Raw genomic sequence first — 20,304 nt, forward strand, 5'->3', positions numbered from 1 at the left:
AATCAAATTGGTTGCTGTCTTTTGGCAAGAGAAGAAACTGTTCCGTCTAGGGCAACTGGTTTGGAAGATGTCATTTGAACAGCTTGACATTCAGGCTAGTGGTCCAACTTCTCCGGGATGGATCTCCAGTACTCGATGGCCTCCCTTCGGATATCGTCCCTCTCTAGCCATGTCTCATTCTTACTCACGTTCACCTGCCACCCCAGACCGTCTGAGCCTGGGTCAATGTACTTCTTCCACTCAGCGGCGCCTGTAGCTCTGAACTTATTCGGATCACCACTAACAACAAAGCTGGCGTAGAATCTAGATAGAATGGTCCCAGCTTGCGGGTATTGCGTATCCGGCTCGGCCCAGGCATACGGAACGTCAGAGCCATGCGAGATCCCGAGGTATGAGGCCACGCTGTTGTTGGTGTTCCAGTGCAGTTTCCATACGGGGATGTCTGCAGCAGACAGACGCGTCGCAATCTCCTGAGAGGCGCTGATGTAGGACGTATCGCCGTAAACCGCAGTCAGTCGGGTGAACTGAGCAGATTGGCCCCGCGAGTCTGCAAAAGGGCTTTCGGGGTCTGTCTCGGGATCCGGGTACAGACGGTAGAAGACCTCTCTATCGCTTTCGTTGAGTCCGGGGTAGAGATTGGAGAGCCAGCCCCATGCTTCATCGTCTGTGGTCAGGTTGGTGGGAGCATACAGACTGCCCTCGTCGGTGATGAACGAGGTCAGCGCCGGCAGGTGGTTCCATGTGTTAGAGTCCCAGGTTTCTGACGGAAGACGAGGAATGATAACAGCATCTGAGAAACAAGTTAGTCTCACCATATGTAATATCATTATCCCGCCCTGCAAGGCGGAGTCCTCGAGAAGAATGAGGAATACTCACCAGACACAGGTTGGAAAGGATGGGTGCCGTTGTATCGATACGCCGCCAGCAAAGCAGTCGCCGTCTCCTCAAGCACTTCAACATCCACAGCTCTCAAGCACGAAAGCAAATTCTCGGCAGTTTCATTACTCTGACAACCAACTCCGCTCACATACTGCTCAAACTGCCTGACCGTTAACGGGTCCGAAGCGCTGGGAAACGACCGTCCCGTTGGGCCTCCAGACTGGAAGATTGCCTGCTGAAACAGCTCTTCGCCAGGAGCGAAGGTATTCTGGTAGTGGAAGCCCACGGAGTGAGCGCCTGCTGACTTGCCCCCCAGAGTGACGCGTTCGGGGTCACCTCCAAATGCGGAGATGTACCGATGGACGAAGCGGAGAAGCTGGTGTTGATCCTGGAGACCGAGGTTGACGTTGCCGAGGTCTGAGAGGACGGGGTTTGCTAGGAAGCCCAGAGCGGCCAGCTAAGAAGTCCATATTAGTGAAAATCCTCAATTCTGGGAGACTGAGGATGGACATGCTCTGTAGTTGAACGTCACGACAATTAGTGGTTCTGGAGAGGAGGCAACGAGTGAAGCTCCGTCAAAGGTGATGCCAGCGCCGTTACGGAAAAGACCCTATGAACTCAATCAGTCGGCGATTCAAATTCGAACAAGTCATACAAAGGTCGGAGCGAGACTCACGCCATGAATCCAAACCAAAACGGGTAACTTCTCATCAGCGCTCACGCCCGTCGGCCTGTAGACATTGAGGTTAAGGCAGTCCTCGCCGTACTCCAGTGCGGTCGTGATAAACGTGACCAAGTTTGAGTTTCCAGGCTCTTGTATACAGACTTTGCCATACGAAGTGGCGTCCTTCGTTCCGTTCGAGGAAGAAGGCCAACCGACCGGAGCAAAACGAAGGTCGCTGATGGGTTGTTCTGCGTAGTCGATGCCATACCATACTTCCACCGGACTCGCGAGCGGGTAACCGGACGTGGTGTTATATAGAGTCTTTCCGATATGTGATCCGTACGATGGAATATGGACAACCAGAGAGCTGTTGCCAACGATTGGATTTCCTGATGCAGCAGCAAAAAGCAAGGCGCCAATGGCCCCAACCCTGAGCCAGGAACTGCCTTGAGTATGAGACGTAATCATGGCGACGAACAAGGACTAAATCACGGTTGAAAGACGGTGAGTTGAGTTCACTCTGAGAGTTGGAAAACCATTTCCAAGACCCCCTCTTCCACCATTTATATGAGGTTACATAGAGAGATAGAGCCGATTACTTGCCGGTGGTTTGACCCCTCTTGTCGTTGACATCCTTGTAAGTCCCACAACCAAGGTCGAAATCCCCGCCAGAAACTGATCGCGCAAGACCAGTCTAAATGACGAGACTTGCAAAGACATAAATTGTTAGCATTCTTTGAGTCGGTTTTCTTTGTGCTGCCTCTCATGTAGGCCGGAGTTATTTCAGATACAATGAATTTGCGATTTCCATTGGTCAATGCCCTTCATAACTCCCCAACTACCAGGTATTCGGTTGAACAATGAATGCATCATGAGTGATTTGATGCTGTAGATCTCCAGGAGCCCCTGTCTTTAAGATCTTGGCACTCAGGAACGATTCTCTCCAGCACGTCTATCGGCAGCTATCAATGATCCATGTCCAGAGCGATAGGCAGGCTTTCGGAGATAGCGAGCCGAAATCTGAAGGATCAAAAATGAAATCTGGACGTTGTTATCGCGGAGCCCAGACCCTCGTTATCAACATCTGTTCCCTCTATCTTGACATTTGGGGAAGCTTGAGGCAAAGTTGAGGAGTGGTGTTAAAGACCAAGAACGGCTGGACCCGCCGCGGCATCTGGGGACAATGCCGGCACCGGAGCTTCGTTTGCCTACCGCAGATGGGCAATGCATCAAATGACGTGGGTCAGGCCCGCGGATCTGGATACCTCATGAACTTCGCATAAATGCCCCGTAGAGCCGGTCATCCTATCAATCGCCTCGCGGGTTGCAGCGACACATACACAAGCTCAACATGACGGGACCTGTAACGATGACAGACGTTGTATCTCATTATTAATCGAAAGAAACCTCGTCTTCCCTCAGCTCCCTCTCAGTCGCCTTATGTATTTTGCGTGGATATTCATGTTGACCATCACGTCATAGCCTCACTAGTCTCTATACGCACCGCGACCAGCCAAATTTGCCTTACTCTCTATTCATCATAACCGGACACCCTCCTGACCTCTTACCATCAACAACATCAGTGTGCAATTTGCTTATGTCCTCCGCCGACAGCTGGACATCCTGTGCCACCGCCTCATCGAACCTCGCTTCCGGGCCGCGATTATCAGTCTTGGCCTCCTTCTTCACCACGCCATCCGGGGCAATCTGCCGGAACATCTGCAGCGAGTCGAACCATGTGTCCACGCCCTGCAGACGCAGCTGATCGTCCACACGCGCGATCGTCACACCTTCAATGTCGATCTGTCCACCGTGAGCCTTGGCGGTGACCTTGTCTCCTTTGCTGTAAACACGCCTTTTTGTCAGTCGCAGTTACACGGCCACAACCCGCACAAGTAGAAATGACAGATGTCTGCTAAATGAGGGTGGCAAAGCAGAAGCACCTTGAACAGAGAGGAGAAAGGAGCATACTCACTCGTTGAAGCCGACATAATCATTCTTCATGACACCCCAGTGACGCCACTTGAATGCGATGCACGGCGGGCCACTATAGACCTCAATGACCTCCCAGGCAAAAGTGGGCATCATGCGCTTGAATGTCTTGTGGCTGGACGCAAAATCTGAGTAGTCTGGGCTGTAGTACTCGTTGGGCGTAATGACGGCATTGTAAGTGCCGACCTTGAGCATGTGCTCGCCTGTCTGCGGCGCGCCGCCGTTCACGGAGAAGGTGTAATTGGCGTGGTCGACGGTCCTCCAGTCGTCGAGCTTCGTCTTGAAAGAGGCCTCGACCTCCCAGTTCTTCACCAGGTTCTCTACAATTTCTTCGAGACTGCCCGCCTTGTGGTTCATCTTCCTCCCTGGAGAAGTAGTGTTGTCAGTTTGAGTCCTCCCAGTACACCAGTTGGGTGCACGTATGGCACATTGAGAGTAATGGGATCATACCTTCTCTCCAGACTTTGCGCGTTTTCGTGTAATCTGGCGCCCTGCCGTATCTCCACTGCACACCCTCATCGCTGAAGACGGCGTTGGGTGTGGTGACATAATCCGGCAACACGTTTCTCTGCGCCGCTGCGGCCTGCGGCGTGGGGTCCTGAGCGTTTACAAGAACCATGTTTGGCGAAGAAAAGACTTTCGGCGTTAAGGAGTTTCGAAAAGAGTGAGACGAAAGAGGCTTGTTGGCTCTTTAATAAGTTCTTGGAGAAATCTGCCACGGGGGGGCGTTTGTTGTCGCACGCAAGTCGGTGGTGAAATATGTCTTAGATGCGCGTGGATGAGAGGAGAGACACGGGGCGTTATACAAGTCCTCTTTTCTTTTCCTCTCCCCTCCAAAGAGTGGTGGCAATAATCCTTCAACCACGGCCTTTCCCTGAAACGGAAATCGCAGCGGGATGAGGAGAAGGAAGAAAAGGCGTATCACTCGAGGCACTCAAAATAACCTTCCAGTCTGCGCCGCAGGATCGGGTGGGAAGTTTTCTGCAACGCGTCCTGCAATGGGACGGACGAGGGCGGGGCGACGAAAGGGAAAGCTGGGAGACGTCCGAGCTCACAGATTATCTTCGGAACACAGCCAGATCCGTGTGCTGGAAGGGGGGCTTGTACAACGACGAACGCAAGCCTGGAACCCAAGCTGGCTCAGAGGGTCGAGCGCCAAAGCGAAGAAGAAGAGGTGCGGGTGGTTACACGGGCACTGGGCGCACCGCAGGCGGCAGAAGCAAACAAGTTCAGATTCTGCAGTTTGATACGCTGAGCGTCGTCCCGGGAAGCGAAAAGCCCTGGGCTCATCTGACTTGATCAGCAATTTGTTGTGATTCAGACATTCCGATTGTGTGGGAGAGAACAATGGAAACCTACATGATGCAGGCGGCGCGGAAGGAGGATGGGGGAAAGCCACCAAACCGGTATTGGGGCGATATCGTGCGAGGAGTAAGCAAGATCTCTTCGCCAATCCAGACTCCTTATGCCGAAACTGAGAGGGCAAAAGCTTAATCTTGCTCAAAGGAAGATTGGCATCTTTCATAATCACAAAGCACGAAGCAATTCTTATGTACATCGGCAAAGAAGCCTTCACCGGCACTCGGACATCACCATTTATGGCGGGGAAAAGAAATTATAGAACAGAGGGAGAAGCGAGAAATGTTGACACTTGTTGAGCGGACGCAGGGAGAGAAAGGGAGGCTGTAATCTCAACTCCCTATTGGCTCGACAGAAAGTTAATAATCAGCCAGATCGACGAATCTAACAACCTTGACGGGGCGCCTCCCCTGAGTTGTCTCTCCTCCCCCAGGAGCGAGTACAATGTCTTTGATTTATCACGTCTGTCTGGCTTGTGGGTTGCAAGAGTTGTCTCAGTCTGATAGCCACGCGGATAGGAAGGCAAGCAACTTTCCGAAGCTGCGGCGGCCAATCGCGTACCGCAGTCTTAGACAAATCGATTTGATCTGGCGTTAGTCACTAGTCGGGGATGTCGGGGGGTTGGCTGGCACAAGAAGAAACGAGGACGGCGTGCTAGTGACACCTTGCCTCGTGGTCTGGCACGCTGGTAAAGTGAATCAACGCACTTCGCCACGCGACAATGGGGCACTCGATGCCGTACCACCCCCCTTTTGAGTGTCATCATCATCGGCATCATCATCGATGAGACGTAGAAAAAGTCCTCGTTCCCGACTTGGACTGGACCCCTGTTCCCGACTCGTCGACAAAAAGAAAGTAAGGAGAAGCCACAGAAAGCCTAGCGCTTGAGACAATAGACCGGGACGCGAAATGGGGGCGCTCTGGTTGGCAGGAGATAAAGTCTTGAACCCGTGATGTCGACATTAGGATCCTTGGCCGTTGAGGGACGCATTCCAGTCAAGCCCATATGTCATATATCAACTAGTGGGATGAAGTTGAATGGGCCACACATGCCGTGCCGCCAAAGTTTGGTCATTGACCGGATCATCCGAGATACGATTCGGCCTAGCCGTCTCAGACACAACTTGTGCCCGACAGTCTCCTATGGTCGCACGCATCCATGGGTAGATCCAGCCACAGGCCTCCCGATGTGGTTGTGCCGAGGGGCCCCGCAATCGGACGAGCCCTGAAAGTGGAACCTCGTCCGGAATGTGTCATTAGGGCGGGACGGGAGGCGCCTCCGTTAGCGGTCAGATGTTTATCCCTCTCGTTGACTAGAGTCTCCCAGAGTGGTAATGTCTTTTGAGCAACACGCCGCGAGACTAGCTTCTTTGACTGTGTTCAACGTCTCGGGGATTGTCTGGTGAACTTACTTGATGCACACTTGCCCTCGGCTTTTCAATCGTAATCTCACATTGAGATTGAGACTGTGCAGTGTGGCTTGTGGCCGTCACAATCGGCAAGTCAGCTTTTGGATTGTTCTGACCTCCACAAGAAAAACACCAGCTTCTGCAATAGAACGTCTCTTGACCGAATCGCGATAATATGCCCTTTCGAGAGAACAGGGCATTCCAAGACGAAGGCCGAAGTGCCATCAGAAGCCCAATAGGGCTGGTGTCAGCAACCGGCGTTAGAGTAGCATACTGCCGCGCGGGTAATGTATTTTATGCGATGCAATATAAGTAGTTGCCAACCTTAGAAGTCAATTCCGCTTTCTGTGGGCCATTATAGTTGCTCCGAGGCGGGAACATCCTAGCAAAGAGCCGATCTGTGGAGAGCCTGTAGGTACCGTTGCAATGGCATCGAAAGACATCGGATGCCACCGGCTAGATCCTAGCCATACTCTACCAAGACAGATGACTTTGCTGAATAGCTGTGCGGAGGTCTGGAGCGCCCCTCACTCGGACCACAATCGCTTCTAGACTTACTTGCAACCTTCCGTGATGAGCTGTCAACAGCCTAATTGTCTCCACGTATAGGACCACTGTTGGTTGCGCTTTGTCACGATTTGATCAGCTATTGAGGGCTTCTTAACCTGCCAACGGATATCTGACCACTGTTAGGCGGAAGTAAACTGTATCCGAAAGGTTCGATCACTCTTGAGGGTTCGAAAGTGATTAGTATAAATACATGACAGAGTTCACGGACGAAATCAAGAGACACACCCACATTGCATTCAAACACATGATTCGTCTTCTCCCAACGACAAGCTTGACGCCGAAGTTTCAAAATCATTCAACCCTGAATCTCTCAATCTTACTTTGGACACCCTCTCCAAGCGATAACCATGCAATTCACTATCGCCACCCTCATTGTTCTCGCCAGCGGCGCAGCTGCTCAATTCTGCGGCGTCGTCACATCACCTGTGCAGAGCTATGTTCCGTGCACATTGGAACAATATCCCGTGATGGATGCTGAATGCACGGCAATTGGCGGCACAGTATCTGGCCACAATCAAGAGAGTGGAGATGCTCGGTCCAACTGCATCACGTACTGCAACAACGTTCCCACCGGCGGACACGACACGACCGGTAACATCCTTGGCCGTCACAGCTATCACGTCTACGTCGTCGACTCGTGCACTAGCTGTGGCTACTGCGGCGCTCTGTGAAAGATGTCCACCAGATAACAAATCGACCAAAAAACGAGACCAGCCATGCTACTTAGGTAGCGAAAGAAGAGATTGACTGGGTTCCGCGCAAGGTTACATGTACGCATAAGAGGACCGGGGAGATGGCAGATCCTAGCGCAAATATTTCAGTGTTATCTATTTTAACAACATTCCAATAAGTCCCTATAAATTTCAAGGCATTACATGATGCGAGAGCTACTGCAAATGGTGAAGTTGTCTTCGTATGCAGACCGTACGAGAATTTAACAGGTTTCAAGCCCTAGTCTGCTCATTGTGTGATGACAGCAAATTATCAAATATGCAGTGCAGCTCGGAGACTGCTTGATCCACAGCCGAAGGCTTAACACTGACTTTGCGGACGGGACCAGATGCGCAAATGCTTCTGGCATACACAGAACACCATTTGTGGTGATCCTAGTTGCCTGCCATCCTCGACTTCACCTTGACGTGGAAGTTCTGAGGCTTGACGAACCATGCGTTGCGCGTTTCCCAGGCACCTCTTGGCGTAGCAGCCGCACCTTCAAGCTTGAAGTCAAAATCCCGGATAAGTCGAGGAATGAGCTTCGACATTTCCAGGATAGACACATTCTTGCCAAGGCATGTGCGTGATCCCAGCCCAAACTGGAAGACAGTTCATGTTAGATATCATATTCCCCAAGAGAGTTAAGTAATCATAAGCGAACTGGGGTTCATCTTACAGGCATCCAGTTTCTGTTCATCATGGAGATCTTCTCTTCATTCTTGATCAGCCAACGATCGGGGTTGAATTTCTCGGCATCGTCTCCGAAAATGGCAGTGTTTCTGTGGTGGACCCAGCTGTTGATTCCAACGACGGACTACCAAGAAGGGTTGAGTGGTTAGTGATTACGAGTTGAGGACTGAGAACAAGGGGTGCATTGACTCACGCCTGCAGGAAAGAAACGCTCGCCGATGGTAGCACCGCCCTCGGGAACGATGCGTTCAAGCGGCAGGCCCACAGCTGGATGGACGCGCAAAGCCTCCTTGATCACTGCTTGAAGGTACGGCATTTTCTGGCTTTCCTTGAAAGTCGGTGCTTGAGACAGCTCGCCGCGGCTGGTGAAGTCTGCAATCTCCTCGCGAAGCTTCGTCAAGACATCAGGGCTCTTGAGCAAGTGGTAAACAATGGCTGAGATGCTGATACCAGTCGTGTCCGACCCGGCAAAGACATTGCTGGCGCAGCCGATGAGAAGATGCCAGTTGGTGAACTCAGTGGGGTTGCTGGAGTGCTTGGCCAGGAATTTGGTGAGGAATGTCTCTCCAACAGCAGCGCCGTCTTCGGCACCCTTGACCTCGATGACCGTCTTGGGAGAAGCTCGCTCCTCCTCAATGGTCTGCGCCGTGAAGTCTATCACATACATCATTTTCGCTCCCATACCAAGACGCTTAGTGATGCCGGTAACTAGTGGTGCAATGTACATATGCACGGAAGGAAAGATACCAGTCAAGCTTGAGTATACCAAGCTCTTGTTGATGTTGTCAATGACCTGAGCAATGTCTTCGCCCCGATCCAGAAAGCCGAGACGCTTTCCGTAGGTCATCATGGCAACCGCATCAAAGGCGAAGCACTGGAACCAATGTCCAATGTCTATTGTCGAGCCAGCCTTGGCAAACTCTGAAAGACGTTGAGAAAAGAGAGCACCGCACTCATCCACGTATGGCTCGTAGTTCACGAGAGACGTCATTGAATACGCGTTGGTGTAGAACCGTCTGCTGTGAGCATGACGCTGTATCGAGCGATCCGAAAACACGTTCCATTGATCCTCGTTCGGCTGGAACGGGATGTACCACTCTGACTTCTGGAATTGCGTGCCGTGGCCATAGACAGTCTTGAGGGCTTCCGCGTCGTTGATACTGTATCGGTTCGGGCCATAGCGAACGATGGGCCCTGGCGAGAAAGGATAAACTTTAGTACATATACTCCCCGCTGTCGCTTGACGCTCTTACCGTATTGATCGTGTAGTTCTTGGTTGACCTTCTCAAATTTTCCCTGCTTCAGGCGATGGAAGTACCAAAAGTCTGTGTAGCGAGCCAGCAATGGTCCGGGCACCGATCGTAGGGGGGAGCGAAGCCACTGAACAAAGGAGACAAGAATCTGGGCAAGCAGGGCAAAGCCTGCAAACGCCAATAAGAGTTGGGTATTCATCGTGAGGATGCTGGTATAAATTTTGAGGAAGATAGAAAGGCAGATGAAAAGCTCGATACTGATTGACAGAGCAAACGGTTTGCGTGAGAGCTGGCTTCGAGTATTCCTCAAAAGAAGAAGCACGACAATGACGGGCTTTTATAGCGGAAGAGTCATCGTATTTACCCATCGTATTTGAGACGAACCGACTTCGTCATGGATTGTCAAACATGTACGCAATCAATCCGCAGCGTCTTGAAGTTGAAGATGTAAAGGCGTACGGCTTACAACTATCATTGGTGCATGGCATGGGACGAGTCATAGGCGATCTTAAAATGCTAGGCTATGGAGACAGTCTTGGGGCCGAAACCTTGTTCAAAGTGTCGAATGGCGTGGGTCGAAATAGTAAGGCATCCTCCTTGCCCGCTATGCATGGACACTCAAGTGGATCAACATATGTGATATGCAACCCCAAGGCGGGTAGAAGCGTCAACCGTGGATAGTCGGACTGGTATCTCATATGAATAAGGTACTGAAAGACTTTTCTTGAGTCAATTGACAGGACCACCTGCGCAGGATCTATTCACAAAAATCAATAAGCGGATTAAAGGCCTGATTGATCCACTGAATCCGAATGTCTGGGAGCTATCAGCCACGAACCCAGAGGTTCTCGGTGTCAGACGGGGGAATCGTTGATCTTAGCCGGTGTGTTTTGGGTTTTCTAGGCGGCGGGACTCGGGGATGAAAACTGTCCGAGACCGACGTCCGCCCCGCAACGCGACGCATCAGCCAGCTTGCGGCCGGCCGCGGAGAAGCGGCGGGAGTGGAGTATCGCGGTGTTTGATTAAGCCGTTGACCGTGATGGCGTACGGCCAATCTTCAAGGCTACGAGACGGTGAGTTTATTAAGCTATCTCCTATGCCCCCGACACTTGCGTCCGTCGTCCAGTGTCTTCAGCTCAAAAGACACTAATTGAGTACCAAACAGCGATAGCTCGCCTGTGTCAGGCTCAATGTGATAAATGAAACGGGCTTTCCCAGCGATTGCAACAACTTACTTCACCTGCGTTTACTTTGTTTATGTGCATGTAGTGATGATCAAAGAGACAACATGCATTCTGCTGGAACGGGGAACCTTTCTATCAATGTGACAGTTGCAGCATACGGGGGTTTCGTGGGTAGAAATTCTTGGCTCTTCCCATGTTAACAAAATCGATTTCTCGACGTAAAGTCTGGGCCTTGTCACGGGCAAATGTATTCAGCGTGACGTAAAAATGCAGGATAGTTTCCCGTTGCCTACCTGACGAAAAATTCATGAGAAGACAGATTCAATTGTTTCGAGCTACCATCACGCTAGATGCCATTGCAAGCAGCTTCTTTGAATCTTGTCTCTTTTAAGACGTAAGCGTCATGAAGTAGTCCGAGACTACCTTATTTAACTGCAAGGTCGCGTTCACTTAATATAGTAAGAAACGGCACCCAACTCATCTCAGAAGACCCCCAAACCTTGGTTCCCCGCGTCATCCATCTCCTATCAAATGCATGTACGTCGGCTTAAAGATCGCCGTTGATACGCCGCCCTTGTCTTCGTTGCGAGTTGCCCGTACTCTAGAGTAAGCGGGCTAACTCGGTCTTTATGCCGACCTAAACCCGCAAAGTCCACCAGCCATTCTTGCCAAACACATTTCACACTCGGCGTTGGAAGCCATGGTTATGACAGAGTCAAAAAATGAGCGGAACAGCTTGCACTCGCGCACCAATGTGACAGGGTCACTCATATGCACCTCGAAAGCGCAGTCTCGTGATTCAATGTCGATCCTCGAATTCATAACCAACCAGACTCCGCGCACACGAATACTCAAAGCTCTAGCCGACGACCCGCATCAGCAGCGCCTCCACCTGGTTCAACTGTATCCTTCGCCGAAACATGTAGGTGACGATAAGCCATCATGTAAACAACATAAATTACAATTGGTTGTAGGTTTGATATAAGTGCACTGTGACATCAGTCGCTATACATGCGCCATTTCCTCTACACAACAGGCGGAACAGCCAAATTTGAAGGAATCCTGCCCGCAGAGCCACCAGCCACATTCTTGGCAGGAACGTTCATCTGTGATCCCTTGGCGGCCATCTTGTACGCTTGGACATCGGCGTCCGCCTTACTGGTGGGTTGTTAGTGTTGTCAAATTTGGAGGGTGGATAAGCCAGGGCTTTCTTACGGGTTAATGATCATGACCATGCCAAGCTGGCAGTGCATGCCTTGAGCGCAGTACATGAGCATGGGCTCGGTGTTCTCGACCTGCACGTTGAAAGTGCCGACCGGAGAGCCGTCCGTAACTCCCGGAATAAAACCAGAATGAACGCCATTCGGCATCGTATCCTGGAGAGGGTTACACGGGGCCTGGGTGTTCGCGGCCTGAGTGACGGTATGGTTGTTGGGCCAGAACTGGAACTGAACAATGTCTCCAGGGTTTGCCTTTACGACCTCAGGATAGAAGAGCAGAGACTTCTCACGAGTCGGGCTACCGACGACAACGGGGATGACCTTGGGCGTCGGGGGAGCGGGGCCCGGTGCAGGTGGTGCCTGACGCTCTATCGAAAATGTGAGCCACAAGGTACGGAAATACAGTTTCGTGGTGTAAGTGAGAAATACTCACCATTGAGAGCGGCGGCCAAAGAGCCTCCTACAAAGGCGGAGAGATAGACGGCGACGATGCTGAACTTCATCTTGAATACTTTTGGCACTCGATGATCCAATACGGATTACTGGCTAACACGGCTGAGACGAGGAGGCGCTGCTTCGATATGATGACACTGAAAACACTGCAGAGGAAAGTAATTTGCAGGAGAGGGGCAGAGGACTCTATGGTATTTAAGCTAACTATCACAACACGCAGGATCTCAAACTATCAGCACCTTCGGAACATGCACGGCGACACCACTCACCCACTAATACGAACCTTTTCTCTCTTAACCTTCCGCACTGGGCAAGCTTCTCCCGATCATGAGACCGAGTAGACTTAAAATCGCACAGTTGGAGTAATCGAGTTGCCGTGATCAGCAGGGGTAGCAGCGAAGCTTGGGCATCTCAAAAGATGAGATGACCTGAGTTGTCCAATGAGAGGTGTCAGATGCTTCAAACGTGACATGTTTCGTTTCTTCGGCCGCACTGCATACCGAAGCATGCTTAGAAATTGGCACCAAAGAATAAAGGGGGATTAAACATCAATTAGAGGAGGGGCGATAGCATCTCGCGCTTCATGGCCAGGAGGGGAGAGGCCGGTCAATCAAGAAGCTGTCTCCTCGTGTCAGGTCCTTTCGGCGTTGGGACGACAGTGACCAACAAGGGAACGAAGTTGCGGGCAACGCGGGCAACATCCAAGCTTGCCAATGAGCCGGCCGTCGGCTGGCTGAGTATGAAGTCTGGAGTTCTTTCATGATTACCAAGCTAAAGCTCGCAAACGGATGAAACGGTTGCGGCGTCGTTTCGAAAGATTGAAAGAGGCGTGGGCCCCCGGCTGGCACCTTCGATTCCCCCTTGACCGTGGGGGATCTCCGAGCGTTGAAAGCTGGCACTGGCGGGAGATCGGCACAAACGTTTAATAGTTTGCACATATTGCTAGGGTGTTTGCGGCTCTGGAATTTGTTCTTCGTCGCGCGCGGGAGACGAATTGAGTATTGACTCTTGACGTCAGGAGAGCTTTTACGCTGAAATTATCGGGAGATCGACGTCAAAGGGAACGTGCGCATGCTGTGATTGTGACATCTACGAATTTATTGCCCTATTTGAGAACAGACCTTGCCTACCCTTAACTGCCCGTGTCCAGAAAGTCCTTCGCCGTTAATCCTAATTCCAAGCCGCACTATTGCATAGCGATACATGCTTAACGGTGAACTGCCGGAAGTTCCGGGATCTATAGCTCTACTTCTCCGCGTCTCCGTCTCTTTTCATCTGACCCGGAGTCTGGCCGTCTTTCGTCTTGTCCTTCTTGACGCTCTTCCACTCGATGAAGACACACCCGAAAACTGTCAAACATCCGAGAACAGTGGCTATCAAAAACACGTTTTGGAGAGCCTTGTTGTAAGCTCCGATGATGCCGTCGACTGAATCCGGGTAGATGCTCCGCATCGACTCCACTAGTCCGGAACCGCCCGCGTCAATGACGATTGCCGGGTCTACGTTGGGGACGTTTTGGCTCAACTCGGAGATTAGTCTCGAATGGAAGATGTTTTGAGCGACAGCCAAAAACACGGTGCCACCGAGACTTTGCAGGAAAATCAAGAGAGACGTGGCTAGGGCTACGTCACGACCTTGGAACACGGTCTGAACTGCTATCAACGTCTGTTGCCCGCCCAGACCGACGCCCAATCCTAAAAGAACAAGTGAGGCAATCCTAAAGCAATTGTCAGCATCTTGAATGCGTTGAAACTTCGGGACAAGGTAAAATAATACCAGAAGCCTGAGCTCGTGTTCTCGTCAAACGAGTAGATCAGCCCCGTTCCCACAGAAGCAATAACGGACGAAGCGATGAGTTGCGGGACATAGTATCCGATGTGACTAGTCTGACAACTGATCAGTATCACGGCATGGCTTTCCGAGCATGATTAGTACATGCATTGTCAACGTACCAGAAATCCAGAAAGTATTGTAGCCACTGACAAGGAAACCGATGATGCCAACAAGTCGATGCCACTCTGATAGGCAGAGTGATTCTTGACTGCTTGTAGCCAGATGGGGATGTAGTAGACTTCGATAAAGAGAAGTGAGAATAGCAGAAGCATGAGCCAGCAAGCACAGGCCATAGACTTCTGGAAGAGGATGCGAAATGGGACGGTGGCTTTGTCGCCCTCGCGGAACTGGACTAGTGCCCATAAAAGGAAGCAGACCGCAAAGAGGCACCAGCACAGAATTATGCGCCAATTGCTCCAGGGATATTCAGTTCCGCCCCACTGCAAGGCGAGAAGGAGACAGATGATCCAAGGTATGAGGAGCAATGTCCCTACCAAGTCAAAGTTTGAAATAAACTCCCGCAAGCTTTGCGTTTGCTTCTTCGGCGGCGTCGGCAGCTTCAGGAGAAAGAGAACCACCAGGAAGGTAACACCGCCAAGAGGAAGGTTGATCCAGAAGCACCATCCTGATGTATGTCAGTGTCCTGTGATATCACATGATTAGGGGAGAAAAGATGTCCTACTCCAAGTAGCCTTATCAACAAAGACGCCGCCAAGAGTCGGCGCTATGCACTGCGAGATTCCGCCCGCCGCGCCAACTGCTGCGGTGAACTGCGGGCGTCTGTGAAGAGGCACACTTCTAGCCAATATCTGAGCCGCGATCGGATTAGCCAACAAGGTTCCGTAGAAATCGAGAAACGCCAAGCCTTATAGGAAAGACTTACAATAAGAGCGCCGGACATGAGTCCAGCTGCACCGACTCCGGAGATGGCTCGGCCGACAATGAGAACCACGGAGCTCGGAGCCACGGCGCAGACAATGGAACCCACCTCAAAGATGAAGAGAGCAACAAGGAAGACCCATTTGGCGTTGAACTCGGCGTACAATTTGCCGAAAAAGAGCTGGAACGAACACATGGTGAAGAGGTACGCGGAGCCGTACCACGCTACATCCGGTAGAGACTCGAATTCGGACGTGATTACCGGGATCGCGGTTCCCAAGATTGAGCGATCCTAGATGAGGATCGGTGCTGTTAGCGATGTGCGTGCTGCAGTGACAGGGAGATACAACGCCCCAGAAAGTAATTGAAACTTACAAGTCCAAAGCACAAAACCGCAAGGAATAGGCCGATTGTGATGATGGCCAGGCTTGCACCAGTGGGGTATTCTTCTGCGACGGCATCTTGGGCTGGCGAGGTCTTCTCCAGTTCTGCATCGCTGAACTTCTCTCCACTCGTTCGTGGTATCGAGTGTGAGGTCGTCGTCCTAGGGACAATGTTAGCTCATCAAGCCCGGAACGTGTCTCCGTAGTCCCCATAGTAGCTGCAGTGTGAACCCACCTTGGCTCGACAGGCATCTTCGCTGATGGTAAAACTGAAATTGGTCAAATAAAGTTGTGAAGTGTGGTGTGGTTGCTTGTGCGAATGCCAGATGTTCAATCCCTCTGTCCAGCGGCTATTTTCTTAAATACAACTATTCTTCATGATTGTAAAGATATTCATCGCCTTTGAATGTTTCACCATCTACACATGCAGATGCCTCATCATGTTACCGGTCCGTACGGACAATAACACGGGAGACAAGTCGAAGTCAGCATGCCAGGCCGGGTTTAGCGTCAGTAGCCACACACAAATATCAAGATCCCTCAGCCTTAATCATCTTCAGTATTACATGTAAGAATCACAACAAAGTCCCCAAAGCTGTGCAGAAGAAGACTGGGTCCGACGTGCAGGCATCAGTGTTAGGGTCACTGGTGCTTACAGTGGATACTTGGACGCAAGAAAAAGATCTTTGGATGTTGGCGGCCGCCGTTTACAAAGGAGCTTTGGCCAGAGCAGCAGTTTTGGTGTGAAAAGTCGGAGGTCGGGGCTCAAAATAATCTCCGACACCGTGCTCCTTGCTGGTGATGAAGCCAATCAAGTAGCCCCCTTACATCCCGATGATCCATCTACGGATCTTAAGAGTCCACCGGTCCCCGGACTCTTCCATGCCGTCCGTTCCATCGCTCTCGAGCTCCCTCGCCCCAACATTGCCATCTAATTCGCGCCTAACCAAAGTGCCCTTACGTTCTTTCAAATTTTTCTGTCTCCATTTTCTGAGACACGAATGCTCCGTAAATATCTCTAAGCTCGGGTTGTTGTTGGGAAAGATTACAAACGATGTCGCCAAACGATGATGCCAGCAGCCCCGACTTTGCGCATAGTCACGCAAAGAAATCCCGAGCTTGCACCAATTGCGCTCGCCTCAAGATACGATGTCGGTGGCAACCGGGTTCGGAACATAGCGAACACGCCGATTGCATACGGTGAGCACTTCTGCCTCTGCTGGCTACAGTTGTGTGTATCAAACAGAGTCCGCTGACAGCGCTGGTATGCCAAGCTGCTCCCGCATGAGTATACGATGCCAGGTACCGGAGCCGGTCCCGAGAAAGAAACGGGGAAAGTCAAGGTCAGTCCAGAAACCCGATGAATTCATCGCGGAGTGTATTTTGTTGCATCCTGCTCTTCAAGCTAGCTGCAGATCACCCGACCCTCCTTCTTACTTCTCCTTACTGGGGTATTTGAGCGGAACGTGAAGCTAAATGCCTACTCCGTAGTCGTGTTACTGAGCTGGAGAAGAAGATAGATGGCCTAGTCAGCCTTTTCCAGACACAGCAGCAGACAGGAGAGACACAAGGGCAGCCGGCAACCGGGCCCAGCCCCAGCAGCGAGGACCCGCGCTTGATGCCATGTACTGGGTTGACTATACCAGGCGTCACCCATCAAGTAAGCACAGACGCATCTCCAAGTGTCAACAGCTCAGCCGGCACCCAAGATTGTCATACTATGCCGACTCCAGAGGCTGGGTTTCCCAGTGGTTCCTATCAGCTCTTGCCGGGGTTCACCATCGCTGCCGAGAAGGCTGAGGAGTACCTTTCCATCTACCGGACGCGTATGGTTCCCAACTTCCCATTTGTGCCCATCGAGCCTGAAGTTACAGCAAGGGACCTCCACAACCAAAAGCGTTTCCTGTTCTGGTGTATTATGCAAGCCATCGTACCCCAGACCGCCACAGTACAAAAGGCAGTCGACGACTGGGTCCGCAAGCATGCAGCTATGCACATCGTAGTTCATAAGGAGAAGAAGATTGAGCTGCTTCAAGGTTTGATTGTCTATGTCGCCTGGTAAGTGGTTCTACCGAGCCGTTTCTCGATGCGTTGGCTCCGGGCCCGCCCTGCTGTCGAAGCGTGATTGTCTGACGATTTTGTATCTTACAGGGGGGATGTCCACCTACAGATGGGTATCAACGCAAACACCCTCCTCCAACTAGCCATCGGCCTAGTTATGGACATGACCATGTACACTCTAGCAGGCCCCGTGAGTTGGATGCCGAAGACCTTGTTGAATGATGCGTGGGCCGTCTTGGGACGGGGCGGAAAACAGTTCGAGGCACCAAAACCAACTCTTGAAGAGCAAAGAGCGATTCTAGGCGGCTACTTTATTGCGTCGAGGTGTGTTCCCTGTAGCCCGGTTTTGTGTAGTGAAGCGTGGAACGAAACTGATCTTCTTTGCCAGTGTGCCCGCCGCCATAAGGAGGCACTCGCAGATACAGTATACGCCCCAGATCGCACGATGTTCCAAGGCCATTCGCGAGGCGGACGCTATACCGACAGATCAGAATCTACTTGCCCTCGTTCGTATGCAACATTTAGGGGACCGCATTCGCGCTGTCTTTCCAAGCCCAGACAGAGAGGAAGGGGAGCCTCTACCCATCTTTCGGGAACACTTTAGTGCGGTGTTAGCATCACTTCGCAAAGAGATCTGCGCTCTCGAGTCAGAAGAACCCGCCATCAAGAAGGAGAACCGTAAGTGAACTTCTCGGCAACAAAGAAACGAGTCTTCGGTCAACTATACTAACCGTCCACGTCGTCTAGCAATGGTTTGGGCACACTACGGCGCATTGATGGTTAGACTATACGAACCATGCATCGGCATGCGAGGAGCCAGCCCTTCGGAGGCTATGTCTGCCATGGAACCGTTCAGTAGGACCGAGTCACTCTGGTTCTGCCTTCAGGCAATTCAGATCGCCATGGACGCGCTACTCGCCATCCCAGCTGAAGCATTTGCATATCTACCCTTCAACACCGTTGCAGATATAGCACATACGATGATGTCGTCGCACCGACTGCTTTTGGAGGACTCGGCAAATGACTGGGACGTGATGCTGGCGCGCCAGAAGCTCGACCTTCCTGATATAGCGCGGCGGCTGGCGGATCGTTTCGAGGAGGCGGACAACGTGGCGCTGATCGTTGGGCAAAAGAGGCGAATCTTCGAGGACGAGAGCTCGCGCTGGGCGAATTATGCGTACCGGGCGAGGTGGATCCGTCAGTGGTACCTGAACAAGGTCGTTGGGCAGCCGCCTCAGGAGCAGATGGCGACGGAGCACCAGCAGCAGCAGGAGCAGCAACAGCAACAGCAGCAGCAAGCACAAATGGTTCCTCACGTGGGGATGATGACAGACCCGAACATGTCTTGGCTCGGGGGCGTAGCGATGGACCAGTCGTTTTGGGAGATTATGATGCTGGATGGGCCTGGGCAAATACCCATTGACGCGTCCATGCTTTTGCCAGACCAGGCCATGTTGCCCGCCATGCAGACTTCTTAGCATCACACCTATTGATCGGCTAAGAGCCTCCACTTTCACATTTCCGCCCGTCTCTGAATCTCTGGATGACTGGTGTGGTGACTTGGCTTTGGCAAGAGATAGGAAAGGTTCCGGCACGGGAAGGTGGCAGTTATGCAAGGGTAGGGCGGGTCTGAAGACACTCTGAACTCAAACCCAAACAGGATTTGATGCATTTTGTAGTCTAAGGCGCGTGTCTCTGCTTTGTGAGCTGGTTCCACTCTCGAAACGAGCGGGAGTCATGTGAATTTTGTCGTTGTTTCTGAGGATTGCTCGAAATCTAGGAGAAGAATTAGGTACAGCTGACGACAACGTTTCTAAATGAGGATAGCATCCGCGGGGTCAGGAGATACATGCGTTGTCTCAAGTTGTGCCTTGATCTCGACATGACTCAGGCTGTGCTAAGATTGCAAGCCATATCCGGTCTTAGTGAGAATGCCTATGCGATAGGATGTCATCTCCTATTCATGAGATTTATCGAGGGCGAGTTGAGATTTTTGCTGACAGAAAGTAGTATTCAATGGTATGAGAGACACGTACATCTACCTTACTCGAGAATAACTGTACAGAAACGTTCTGATTGTACACTGTGAACAGCCGGAGTCCTTAACAATATCGCACACCTTGCTCCGCCCGAGTGATGATGGCTGTTCAACGCCAACAACAGCAACAGTTGGCGAAGTATTATCCACACCGGTCCACAAACGGCAGGGTGGGCAAGGTTTGTTACTAGTCGTCTTGGAAGATTTCCACTTTCTTGAATGCGGTCCAGCCGGTTCCCGCATTCATGCCGTTCTCTCTGCGCATTCCCAATTTTAGTCAAAATTCCTACGCGTTAGCAGGGAAATCTGTACCCGAAATCTCTTTGCTGATAGGTGGACGAGAGACGAGGGCGAGAAAGGTTTACTGGGCTCACATATTCCCTTGCCGCAGTTGAAGGGCCAAGGTGTAAGGTAAGTGTGCTGCCTTGCAAAACATCCCTCCCCACACTTGCAGCTGCCAACTAAAGGACCATGAACATGTCTTCTCGGCAGCCAAATCAGTGCTACATCCCGTCGGCCAGGTCTGTGGAGGTGTGCTTTCCTAGATGCGGATCATTGTCCCCGCCAAGTCTCTCAGCTGCATATAACGCAGTCCACATTACAAGTTAAACGTCGCTGGTGATTGGCTTACTGCGCAAGGTGAGGTGTATGAGCAGCTCTTGCTAGGCACCTGATAGCGGTCCGCCGTCTCGACACGCCAGTTTTCATCTCCGGAACGGTGGG

At 51.6% G+C, this 20,304-nt stretch overlaps 7 protein-coding genes across 7 annotated transcripts; 2 read left to right on the top strand and 5 right to left on the bottom strand.

Annotated features, from left to right (window-relative positions):
• Nucleotides 1-95: 95 nt before the first annotated feature.
• Nucleotides 96-2,011, bottom strand: HER10_EVM0007474 (acetylcholinesterase; the record flags this gene model as incomplete). Its single annotated transcript, XM_035477029.1, has 4 exons — nt 96-790; nt 877-1,336; nt 1,394-1,489; nt 1,556-2,011. 4 exons carry the CDS (start codon nt 2,009-2,011, stop codon nt 96-98), a joined length of 1,707 nt encoding a protein of 568 aa, XP_035331595.1.
• A 1,055-nt stretch (nt 2,012-3,066) lies between these two features.
• HER10_EVM0009920 (uncharacterized protein) lies at nt 3,067-4,248 on the bottom strand. The gene is made up of 3 exons (XM_035479391.1): nt 3,986-4,248; nt 3,519-3,900; nt 3,067-3,386 (listed from the first exon to the last, which is right to left on the bottom strand). Exons 1-3 carry the CDS (start codon nt 4,152-4,154, stop codon nt 3,068-3,070), a joined length of 870 nt encoding a protein of 289 aa, XP_035331749.1. The 5' UTR covers nt 4,155-4,248; the 3' UTR covers nt 3,067.
• A 2,972-nt stretch (nt 4,249-7,220) lies between these two features.
• HER10_EVM0010197 (uncharacterized protein) lies at nt 7,221-7,544 on the top strand (the record flags this gene model as incomplete). The annotated part of the gene is made up of 1 exon (XM_035479665.1): nt 7,221-7,544. The coding sequence occupies one exon, from the start codon at nt 7,221-7,223 to the stop codon at nt 7,542-7,544; it is 324 nt and encodes a 107-aa protein (XP_035331770.1).
• Nucleotides 7,545-7,979: 435 nt separating this feature from the next.
• Nucleotides 7,980-9,729, bottom strand: HER10_EVM0011474 (cytochrome P450 oxidoreductase; the record flags this gene model as incomplete). Its single annotated transcript, XM_035480906.1, has 4 exons — nt 7,980-8,186; nt 8,264-8,401; nt 8,471-9,471; nt 9,531-9,729. 4 exons carry the CDS (start codon nt 9,727-9,729, stop codon nt 7,980-7,982), a joined length of 1,545 nt encoding a protein of 514 aa, XP_035331854.1.
• A 2,010-nt stretch (nt 9,730-11,739) lies between these two features.
• Nucleotides 11,740-12,437, bottom strand: HER10_EVM0012513 (extracellular serine-rich protein; the record flags this gene model as incomplete). The annotated part of the gene is made up of 3 exons (XM_035481907.1): nt 11,740-11,872; nt 11,930-12,302; nt 12,368-12,437. The coding sequence occupies 3 exons, from the start codon at nt 12,435-12,437 to the stop codon at nt 11,740-11,742; spliced, it is 576 nt and encodes a 191-aa protein (XP_035331936.1).
• Nucleotides 12,438-13,511: 1,074 nt separating this feature from the next.
• HER10_EVM0001462 (MFS transporter) lies at nt 13,512-16,852 on the bottom strand (the record flags this gene model as incomplete). Its single annotated transcript, XM_035471207.1, has 7 exons — nt 13,512-14,104; nt 14,164-14,273; nt 14,340-14,845; nt 14,903-15,029; nt 15,104-15,391; nt 15,475-15,659; nt 16,813-16,852. The coding sequence occupies 7 exons, from the start codon at nt 16,850-16,852 to the stop codon at nt 13,633-13,635; spliced, it is 1,728 nt and encodes a 575-aa protein (XP_035331216.1). The 3' UTR covers nt 13,512-13,632.
• HER10_EVM0003192 (uncharacterized protein) lies at nt 16,407-19,067 on the top strand. The gene is made up of 6 exons (XM_035472876.1): nt 16,407-16,682; nt 16,757-16,825; nt 16,974-17,540; nt 17,634-17,867; nt 17,932-18,221; nt 18,291-19,067. Exons 1-6 carry the CDS (start codon nt 16,537-16,539, stop codon nt 19,019-19,021), a joined length of 2,037 nt encoding a protein of 678 aa, XP_035331334.1. The 5' UTR covers nt 16,407-16,536; the 3' UTR covers nt 19,022-19,067.
• Nucleotides 19,068-20,304: the final 1,237 nt, after the last annotated feature.

The sequence above is a fragment of the Colletotrichum scovillei genome (genome assembly GCF_011075155.1).
Source record: "Colletotrichum scovillei strain TJNH1 chromosome Unknown Contig00007, whole genome shotgun sequence".
In the NCBI taxonomy this organism is placed as follows: domain Eukaryota; kingdom Fungi; phylum Ascomycota; class Sordariomycetes; order Glomerellales; family Glomerellaceae; genus Colletotrichum; species Colletotrichum scovillei.